Raw genomic sequence first — 10,977 nt, 5'->3', positions numbered from 1 at the left:
GTATAAACTCTAAGCCACCATGCAAAGAAAACCAAAAAAACACTTTAGTTCTCTCAGTAGTTACTTCAATTTGACCTCAGGTTATGACAAAATTATTATTAAAAAAAATAGCTGTAGAGAAATTAACATGATGTAAAAACAAAATACAAATAATGTCAGGCAGCACGGTGGCACGGTGGTTAGCACTGTTGCCTCACAGCAAGAAGGTCCTGAGTTCAATTCCAACATCAGGCCGGGGTCTTTCTGTGTGGAGTGTGCATGTTCTCCCCGTGTTTGCGTGGGTTCCCTCCGGGTACTCCGGCTTCCTCCCACCGTCCAAAGACATGCAGCTTGTGGGGATAGGTTAATTGGAAAATCCAAATTGTCACTAGGTGTGAATGTTCGAATGAATGTGAGTGCGAATGGTTGTCTGTCCCTATGTGTTAGCCCTGCGACAGACTGGCGACCTGTCCAGGGTGTACCCTGCCTCTCGCCCTATGACAGCTGGGATAGGCTCCAGCGCCCCCCGCGACCCTGAAAAGGATAAGCGGAAGCGAATGGATGGATGGATGGAGATGTATAAACACATAGTAAATGAAAAAAGCTCCACACCACAATCCACTCATGTCAAATACAGACTTTCATTAACTGTGATAAATCCTTGAAATAACAATCATTCATGATTTAATCTGTATTTACTTGGTAAAAGAAATACATAAATAAAAAAATGTATAATGTCCGTGCTACTCTACATGATAATAAAACAATAGGAAGGTCTTCCTAACATAAATCATAGAGATAAAGCTAACAAAAAGCATAGCATCATAACGTAATGATGTGTCTCCCTTTACATAATGCTTTATGTGAGCATATAGGAACAGTTACTATATGAGACTTGAAGTACTGACTTTAAGTTGAAGGTCTACCTGTAGTCACTCTATTATTGATGTGTTTGTCAGCAGCCTATAGAAGAAGCAGACAGTATCTCCCTTTGTGCTGCACTGAGTTTTAACAGATCGCACCTGTCATCCCATAAAAATGACACTTAGTACAACTGTAGGTAAAAAAATAAAAACAAAGTTGATTTTACAGAATTTTTACATATGACACACCAATATGAAAACTTGATTTTAAGCCTCATTCTAATATTATAGTAGCATGAGCTTACCGTATTTCAAAATGCAAACATACAGAAAGTGTCATGACCTGTCGCTTGTTATAAAAGATAATATGTCACTTAGGGAGGTGCAGTGTGAAGAGCTTTTACTGCAATATGGTCTTTCTTAAAGACACAGCAACACAGGACTGAATAAAACCATTGTAAATTAAAGCTTTTAACCGCCATTTATAAACCTGTCATATCTTATACAGGAATACATATTTTTAATGGTGCAATGCATCGTGGTCATAGTGTTTCCCTTCACATAGCTATCACAGATAATCTAAGATATCCTCATACAATTCATTTATGGTTTCTCATCATTTTTATGCAATAAATAAATAAATAAATAAATGTTAGAAAGACTGTTACTTCTAACACAATACATTTTGCAGTATTGAGAGGAAAATTCTGTTTGCATATATGATGTTTACCATTTACTAATATCATTCTAACGCCAAAAAACCCACACATGAACAGGTGAGTCTGTAATACTTTGAGTCCTCCATGTCTTATCACTTAAAAGAGTCTAAAAAACAATTTTTTTGTAGATATGTGATATTTACAAATTTGGAAGCACTCAAAATATTTAGATGATTGAAATACCTGAAAATTGTAACTGACCAATATCCTTGCCAGACTGATTGCCCAATCCCTCTGTTGGAATATATTAGTTTTATTTGTAGTGTTTACATGTTAACACCTGTTAAATGACATTATCTGGTTTTCTTTTAATCCCTTTTTCTTGTGGCGGTTGAACTATTAAATGCAAGAGATGTGGACTGTGACATACCAAGTGATGGCCCGTCGTGGCAGATGAACAGGAGCCATTTATCTTAAATATGTCATCTAGGAAGTGACATTCAAAATTTTCTGGGGGAGCAACAGATGTTTAAAAACCCCATTAACCAGAAATCAGTGATGTGAACAACATAAACCTCGCTCAGCAGTAGAATGACAGTTAGTGGTGCCGCGCTAAAATCTCTGGCTTTAGAGACAGCTCCTGCTTATAAAGAAATGTAATCACAATAATGATAATAAAAATTGTAAAATACTATCCAAGAGTAACAAAGTGCATCACTCAAATGCACAATATTGAAAAAATACAAAAGCTTGAAGACCAAAAAAAATTATTTTAACTAAAAATATAAATTAGGGAAATATTTCACATATTCTGAGAATATCTCATTCTAGATTATAATAATAATAATAATAATAACGTAAATGCATGAGTTTGTTGTGCATTTTTTAATGGGAGCTGTTTTGTCTCTGTCTAAATTTGCTTGGTCGTAACATGTAGGACTTATTCGACTGTAGACCCCTGAGTAACCTGATAAATTACTGCTGAGTGGAGAGCAAAGTGATCACCATCAGAAACAAAAAGCTTAAAATTAGTCAGAAACATTTAAACCACTGTACACCCTGATAGAACAAAGAATGTGTATTAAATATCACTGTATTAAAAGCTGAACGTCAGGTACAAAGGTGGAGCCATGTCAGCTGTTAATAAGATAATTATTAACTTAATTATTAAGATGATGTGTTTTTTTTTCTCAAAGATTTATTTATTGCTTTTCCAACAACATTTTAACCAACAGGAAGACAGACTTCAAATAAAATAGAGGAGGAAATTAATAAAAAGAATTGAGTGTATAATAATGTATGTACATCGTGTATGAACAGTGTTGGGGAAACACATAGATATAGTTACACATACTCTCCCATGTAGATCATTCAGATATTATTCCAGAAAAAAAAATTATATATAGATAAGTAAAATAAAATAAAACAAAGCAAAACACCCCCCCCCAAAAGAAATAAATAAATAAAATAAACAGAAAAAACAAGGGGAAGAGACAGTGCTCCATAACACAGTGAGACAATAGGTTTAAGTGCATTATTCCAGGGCTTCGGGCTGAAGTTTAGTCCAAGGGTGTCAAGTTAGTTAGAGAGGCAACAACCTAACGGTTGCAACAATAAGCTGTGTCCTCTTCAGTTCCAGTCCATTTAATAAGATGATGTGTAACTCAAATAGAAACACTCTCAGTACTGTGATGCTGTCTGTGAATATTGCTCTGTCATAATGCCTTGACTTTTATATATGTACGTATATAAATTAAACAGTCATCCTTGGTCTTCCTTTGAAAAACATCAGGTCAGTTTTTTTAAATGTGAATTTGTTGTGAAGCAGGATTATTACAATTAAACAGCAAAAACAAAAAAAAAACTACAAGAAAACTTTTCACCAAAACATATTTTACGTGTAAGTGCATTAGTGCATTTGAGCAAATTCGAAATGAACTATGTCAATACAGGATTCTTTCTCCCACAATGTGGAATTACAACATTTAATCTAAAACAGATACCGAATGTCCCGAATGAAACTTATGACCACATACATGCTCATATTTTGGAAAGGATGGAAGAAGGCATAAATGGTTATGGGCTGAGTTAAGGTGATGATGGTGAACTGATGTAGGGTGGTGGTGCTGGTAGTAGTAGTGATGGTAGTGATGGTAGTGGTGGTGGCGGCGCTGGTGACTGGTTGAGGCAGGGTGGTGGGTTGATGTAGGGTGGTGGTGAAGGTGGGTTGATGTAGGGTGGTGGTTCAAGCTGAAAAACAGGACACATTTGATGAAGGAGCGTGCTTATTACTGGATTAAGAATAGACTCAGTGAGCAACATGAGCATCATCATTGTCATCATCATCATCATCATCATGATGTCATAAATGCATGAATACTTACTATGTATGGAGGAGGAGGACTGTCATTTCTTAAGTTGTACACAGGAGGCTGAAAATACAGTTCGTAAATGTGAATTACTTCCTCCTCGTCCCGCTGCTGCTCGTCCAGTATAGGGATCGTGTACACAGCGGGAGAATTATTGTGACTAGGTGAGCAGTATTGTCCTGGTTCTCTATTATAAGTTAGGCAACAAAATATGCACACAAGGACGAGGACAATCAACCCAGGAACCCTGGGAAGAGAAAGGCAACGTAATCATTAACTAACATTAATAAAATGAGGTGTTTGTATCAATCTTGCCCTGGAAAGAAATACTTACAAAAAAATAAGAAAGTCCATCAGATTTTTCTTTAAACCTAAGTAAGGTTTAAGAAAAAAGAGCACTTGTCAAAAAATAAATACATTTTCAATCTCATTTTTAACTTTATGAACTTAACTCTTCTTTATGGATGTTATGCAATCAGGTGTTCACTATCTAAGTGTTACTAAGGAGAGGTTCAAAGGTAGATTTTTATCTTCTTCTACTGTCAGACTACAACAAAAAAGAAACCTGGAAATACTTTATATAATATGGCCTACAACTTAAGGTATAATTTCCCTGTAACTACAAGGAATTTAATGTATTTTACTTAAAATTACAATGAAATACATTTACCTACAAATACTTAAAGCTGGGTACAGGAAGCACTCATTTCCTGTATTTAGAAAGTTATGTTTAAACAGTGATGACTTGGCTCTATCATTATATGGTCACATAGGCATGTAAAAGAACAGCTGACTTAGAGAACATCCATCATGCACATCAACATATTGAGTATTAAATAAAAATGTAAAAAGGCAATTCAACGCCCCATGAAATAAGGCGTGAGTATAGTGTTTGCTATTCCACAAAATGACAATGAAATTTTACACTACTTTAAATTACTTATGCAGTACATACATTTATTTACCGTAACATTTATTTACCATATAATTTCTTTGTTTCCTGTAAAAACCTGAGTTGTTGCCCGCCTATTTTATTCTGTTATTCCTACCTTTAAGCATTTGAAGCTTGATATAATTACATTATGATTTAAAATAAAAAAACACTGATTTAGTTACAGGAGAATTACACCTTAGTCACAGCACATATTATAAACTCTTGGCGATGGTTGTTTAAGGTAAAGCTAATCAACATTTACGTTAAAACTTCATTTAACACAAACGTTTAATTGTTGCTAACACACTTTATATCACACCTCGGTACAAAATTAAACCTCAACAAAATTTGGATCAAACAAAGTGGAGGACAATTACAAAACATTTATTTTTCATTTTGAATGACATGTAATGACACAGGCTGAGTGTGGCTTCTCCTCGTGATATGGGCCTCGCTAAACAAAATCCATTACTAATAGATTCATCAAATTATTTCCATTTTTAAAATAAAGCTTACCTTCAGCTATATGTAGGTTAAGCAGAATGTTGACTTATATCAATGTACAGCCTTGTTTAAGAAGCAGAAATCACCTAGATTGGAGCTATTGACGCAACTTATCATCAGTTATGCTCTTGCTACACAGTATATTGACAGCTGCGCTGGGCTAAAGTCCACTGCCATTAAAGGTAACAATATGCAGGTGTAATAAGGAAAGGAAATCACATTTTGGGGTGGGGGGGATAAGCAGACAAGGGAGAGCAAGAATCCCTGTTTCAGCTTGTTTTTAAGGAATGCAGTCGAGGTGTTGTTGAGACATGTTGGAGGAATCTGTAGAGCGGCTGTCTGTACCAACAGAACTGCCATTCAACAGGCCGTAAACCACTGCAAGCTCTCAAGCTAAAAAACGAAACAAAATGAATGTTGATCTCACGTCCTTGTTCACAGTCTGAGTAACTGCAAGTAATATGAGAAGTTATTCTACCAAGTACAAGACACACTGTAATGTTACAGTCTTAGGGGAGGTGGGGGCGGCGGTGGCGGCACATTAACAGAGGTGCCAGTGTTGAGATGTGGTGCTGACAGAAGAGGAGGCGGAGGAGGAAGAGGGGAACCTGCAGATACGGGACGAGGTGGCGACGGGAAGGTGCTTGACGGGCTTATAGCTGGTGGAGGGGGAGGTGAAGGGGGAGGCGGGGGGAGATCTGTGAGCGAGGGGAAGGTGGGCGGAGGGGGGAGGTCAGTGTCCATGGAGAAAGAGGGAGGCGGCGGGGGAGCAGGCAGGTCGGGGTCCAAACAGGCTGAAGAGGCCGGAGGAGGAGGAGGCAGGCTGTTGTTGGTGGGGACTGAGGGTGGTGGCACAGCGATGCCGTGACTGGAGCTGTAGACAAGACATAAACACCATGAGCACTACTGATAACCTGACAGCGAAACTGTGTTTTATAATGGAACAGTCCACATTTGTGAAATAAAGACATTTAGAAGAAGTTGGAAACATGAACGCCACTCATGACCATGAAGGAGACTAGTGCTGGTGCACTGGTGCTCACAGAGACCACTCACACTCACACCCAGGACCTCACAGTGAACCCAGGACATTACTGCTGTGATGTGACAGTGCTAACGACCCCACAAACATACCACCTTTTTCCATATCATAATAGTTAATTTTCATTAAGTTAAGGGTGTTAATTAAAACAATTATGTCAGTGTTTCCATAAAAAACTAGCCACAAAGAGGAAGGGTCTACGTACAAAGAGGTGTCTGCAGCGCTCTGTATGCTGTCTGCAGTTCCTGCTCTCTTTCTGGGCGCTTCAGTGACCTGTGGAGTGAAGAAAAATGAAGGCCACAGAACTTCTCCACATATAACATGTACCATACCGGGAAAACAGAGATGATTTTTCTATAAAGCTTTCATCTAATAAGAAGGAAGACAAGCCTATCAGATTTTTCTTTACCTGAAAACTGTGTCCTATGTTGTCCAGTGTGAAGTACGAGATTGGCTCCCTTGAGTAGGCTTCCTTAGGCTCCTTGCCTGAAGCTGGTGGGGTCATAGGCTTGGAAAAAGTCTTATTTTTGGGGGTAGTGAACACACCGATCTCTCTCCTGGCCACCTTTTCACAGTGGATAGCTGCATCCTGCAAAGCACAGTGGAAACAGCTTCAGTCAGAAAGATGCAAAAACTCTCAATCACATCACTTGTTCCTCTGAGAACCTCTGACAAAGTTACTCTGTGGCTTTAAGCAGAAATGTTACATTGTAAATGACCAGTTTCACATACATGCAGCTAGCACTGTACTAAAAATATATGGCTATTTACCAGTGACAGCAGGTTGATGGAGGACTCCATGTCTTTAATCTGCCTGGCCTGTAAGTCCAGCAGTCTCAGCACAGAGCTGGCCACATTGTTAATCTGATAGGTCACACTGGCCAGCGACTGGTTCACCAAAACCTTGATCTCTTCAACCGCCTTGGATTGATCTTCTGCCTGAATTGTTTAAAAATTAATTAAAATGAAGATGATGATGATGATTATAAAAGATCTAAACATGCAAACCTATGAAAACTGTTTTGTTTATATAGCCCTTGTGGCCCTTTTTTGGGAGTGGGGGCATTACTCACCTGAACATAATTGTTATCGCAGTAATCTGCCACTCGGTGGAGGTTGCTGCAGTTATCAACAAGGTCCTTCCTGGCAGCCGGCGCCTCTTGTAATATCTGAGTAATAAGTTCCGAACAATTCTTTTCCTCCGTCATTTCTCCCATGGGTGTCGCTGAAAAAAAGCCTCGTAAAACCTTTAAGTGTACTTGTTAGTATCTGATGAAGATGGAAAAAGTTTTCTGGAAAGAGGCAGCCGAGGCTGGGGAATGTGAGGTCGGTGGGGAACGCGGAAAAATACTGCAGGGTACAGAATTTAGAGCAGCTGGTCCCAGGGCAGGGCTAACAAGTGAGGTCTCGACTAGGACTGCTTAAGCAACATCTGTCTCGCGAGAAACAAACAAACAAACAAAAAAACACACCATTTTTTACATTTATTTTTTGGTGGGGTTAATGTTTTACACGTCCCATAGTTTGCTTGATAAAATAATTTAAAATAATTTTGCAGGTTTTAAGGAGCCCGGATGAAAGTCACTTGTATTATTCGTTAAGTCCACTAGAGGTCAGTGTAGTCTAAATAAAATAACTCAAGGTCTGTCGACGGCGGTTGCCCTCTGCAGTGATAACAACGGTGGGGGTGAGGATGATGATCGTCGCTCCACACGTTTGGATGCAATCTGTGGAAAGCAGGTATTTTTTTAATGATAAATTCAGGTAAGTATAACCAGAGAGATGATGACTTTTGTAATTAGGTTCTTACATAATTGCCAAACGCTTCGCCAAGTTTAAATACATTGCATTGTTTTACATATCCTGTATAAACACATTCAATTCCCCAACATCCTTCTTTGAGTTCTGGGTAAAAGTTCACAAGTCCCTGACTCCAGGTTTCCAACAACTTTGCGTTGGTTTACATGCTTATGCCCTTTTTGGGGCCATGCGATAAACCACAAGAAGAACTGACCTTAACTCCAGTTATTTTGAGTTTGATTACAGCCTTTTATCTAAACAGTAAAGAGAGAGAGTATGAATCATCATAATACTGCAAGATATATGTAAAAACCTTATGTTGTCTTGTTCTGAACACCCATTCACTTCAAATTATTTCTGACACGTCACTTGAAATATTTCCTACTACTGGATTCACTGCTTTAACATTTGTAGACGATCCCTAGAGGCATCATAAGAATCCCCTGACTTTCCCCTAGTGGTACCATGAGTTTGACATTTGGACTGTATTTGAATCTTAATCACGATTACCTACCATGGCGCTTGATACAGTTCCCTGGAGTTCATTGAGGAAAGCTGCAGACCAGCTACTGAGTTAATAAAAACAAAAAAATTACAGTTAACAAGAAACATCAAGAGGCTGTGGAAAGGTGCGTCTGTACCAGGAGCATTTGCTTTACTGCCACCAACACAGGGATGGTTCTAATTTGACAAAACAGCTCTGTGATAATCGAGCTTTCTTGCTGCTAAGGTCTTGTGAGGAGACCCTGACAGACGTAGTTAGAAACCCTTTTGGATGTGGTTCCATGCAGCTTCAAGCCCTAATCACACTTTTATCCTGAAGTAGGAGCCATCGCAAAATAAATGTATTCTTTCTTTATCATTATTTTAACTGGCATCTGCTTTTTTCAGTCTTTCACAGCACATGAGATTATAAATTGAACTATAAACATTTACGGTACTGAAGTTAAAATGATTAATTGTCCCAGAGATATCTTCTTCTTTTTTTTTTATCTGGTTATAAATTTCTTTATCTTTTAACTTGAGCCTAGAATTCAAGTCATGCTTATGTTTGGCTAGTATAATAGATTTTTGCCACAGTGTGTACAGTTATCAGTTTAGCTGATATTACAGAGTTATTAGGAGCAGTGGTGACTGTTAAGACGTTTTTGATAACTTTATTTCTTTATTGGATATTTGTTTCACAAGACTAATACTCAGCGCAATATCAAAGCTATCATATGATTAATGAACTCCATCTTTATCATTTAATTTATTTTAATTTGTCAGACATTTGATCTTATTCCTATCCTTAGCTTGACTTGAGTCTTAAAGGCTATATTTTAATTGATATGTAAATTCCCTCCAAATTTGTTTGATTTTCTGTGTTTCTGCACTCTTTGAAAGGACTTAAAAAAGTAACACAGAAACGTGTTGTCACATGTGCAACACCTTTTGCGTGAATTTTGACGCAACATGTGTAAAAAATGCTTAAAATTACCTTCAAACAACTTTCAAAATAAACACGTGTGTGACAAATCTGACACAACGTGTGTTGTCCCTGAGCTGATGCAACACGTGTTAGCACTTAATGTGTTGTTGTTAATACATCTGTAAGAGTGCAGGACGGGCTTTTTGAGGCTGGCTTTCATAAGCACTATACAAAGAACATTTCTTCCTCTTCTTTTTATTTGGTTATTATATTTGGCAGCGTTTGTGTGCATGCGTGCCATCATTCTGTCTGTAACCACAATAACTTTGAATGATGTTTTGAATGAATTCTGATAAAACGTTTAGGGAAGTAGAGTTAACCATCAAATAAAATTTGCCTTACATCCAGTAAAGTCTACAAGGTCAGCTCATGTATTGGTGGGAAATTGACAAAAAGCCTCAGAAGTTTAGTGTTCATTGGGAATATATAGAAAGCACTGTATGCAGATTTAAAATATGTCCCATTTGACCTCTGACCTGTCTTTAGAAGCCAATAGAATGACCTGAACATAAAGGCATTTGAGGGAATTCTGAAAATCACATTACAATAACAGGTTACAGTCAGGCATAACATTTCAAATATGTGTGCAGTGTTTCTGAATAAGTCTAATTTTTAATAAAATAAAATAGACTGATGATCAAAACCTTTTTTTGCTTGCTAGCATTACTAAACATTTAAACCCATTTACTAAACAGTGAAATGAATGCTACAAATGCATTATATGAACAAAAATACAAATAATAAAAAATAATTATACTTAAAATAATGTCAGGTATAATACAATTGGTTTCAACAGGGCAAATAACAAAGGTCAGATTTTTTAGGCTTTATCTTCAGTTGAGCAGATCTTTCATTTCTTTTGTTTTATTTTTATTGATCGTTTGATGAATGCCAACACCAGTTCTGCAAATTGTGCCTTGTGCTGCAGCAGCACTTTATCTAAGCTCCCCAGTCATGACAAGCAGTAGTGATCCAACACACTATGCCAAGACAAGAAGTTGTGGGCTCACAACATAACATACTACAGAGCAGCCGAGGAAAGGGAAAACACTCTATACTTACCTTTCTGCACTCTCACTGACCTCAGACATTATGTCAACTTAAATGCACAACTGTGGTGTTTTAACCTGTTCATTAATGGTTGTGACTGTGCTTCTTTAGTCCTCTCGGTACTGGAAAAAGAAAAGGTATGTGTGAAGAGTGTTAAGTAATGAACAAGTTTGCTACTTTAGCTTTGACCATCTGATAAGATCTGAACTGTTGCTTTTATCAGTGAACCCCAACCCACTGCAAATGAGTAGTATTCAAATCTAAGTCCAACGTCCATATCGGTCAGGACAGCACAAACTGCTGTTT

The 10,977-nt window shown here is 37.8% G+C and overlaps 1 protein-coding gene across 4 annotated transcripts; it reads right to left on the bottom strand.

The window, feature by feature from the left end:
* Positions 1–2,681: 2,681 nt before the first annotated feature.
* Positions 2,682–10,807, bottom strand: abi3b (ABI family, member 3b). Of its 4 annotated transcripts, none has more exons than XM_085284095.1 (9): positions 10,684–10,807; positions 7,424–8,719; positions 7,122–7,289; positions 6,760–6,939; positions 6,556–6,623; positions 5,321–6,182; positions 4,205–4,241; positions 3,886–4,117; positions 2,682–3,751 (listed from the first exon to the last, which is right to left on the bottom strand). In XM_085284095.1, the coding sequence occupies exons 2-6, from the start codon at positions 7,565–7,567 to the stop codon at positions 5,810–5,812; spliced, it is 933 nt and encodes a 310-aa protein (XP_085140221.1). In that variant the 5' UTR covers positions 7,568–8,719; positions 10,684–10,807; the 3' UTR covers positions 2,682–3,751; positions 3,886–4,117; positions 4,205–4,241; positions 5,321–5,809. The 4 variants fall into 4 exon arrangements, with proteins under 4 accessions (XP_085140221.1, XP_085140222.1, XP_085140220.1 ...); XM_085284096.1 differs by lacking the exon at positions 10,684–10,807 and having other exon boundaries at positions 7,424–8,077; positions 8,665–8,953; XM_085284094.1 differs by lacking the exon at positions 10,684–10,807 and having other exon boundaries at positions 7,424–8,953.
* Positions 10,808–10,977: the final 170 nt, after the last annotated feature.

This window comes from Mchenga conophoros, linkage group LG8, assembly GCF_057382185.1.
Source record: "Mchenga conophoros isolate Kocher_MC1m ecotype Shallow Benthic linkage group LG8, M_conophoros_male_GT1.1, whole genome shotgun sequence".
Lineage (NCBI taxonomy): Eukaryota > Metazoa > Chordata > Actinopteri > Cichliformes > Cichlidae > Mchenga > Mchenga conophoros.
The sequence above is the reverse complement of the archived record's forward strand: the minus strand, read 5'-3'. Positions and strand labels throughout refer to the sequence as shown.

What these genes read in the sequence shown, in the direction of transcription:
- abi3b (XM_085284095.1), bottom strand. Translation starts at nt 7,567, where the DNA reads ATGGGAGAAATGACGGAGGAAAAGAATTGTTCGGAACTTATTACTCAG. An exon ending in CCATCAACCTGCTGTCACTG is followed by an intron (nt 6,940 to 7,121) that starts GTAAATAGCCAT and finishes TGTGCTTTGCAG; the next exon opens with GATGCAGCTATCCACTGTGA. An exon ending in AGCGCTGCAGACACCTCTTT is followed by an intron (nt 6,183 to 6,555) that starts GTACGTAGACCC and finishes TCTTGTCTACAG; the next exon opens with CTCCAGTCACGGCATCGCTG.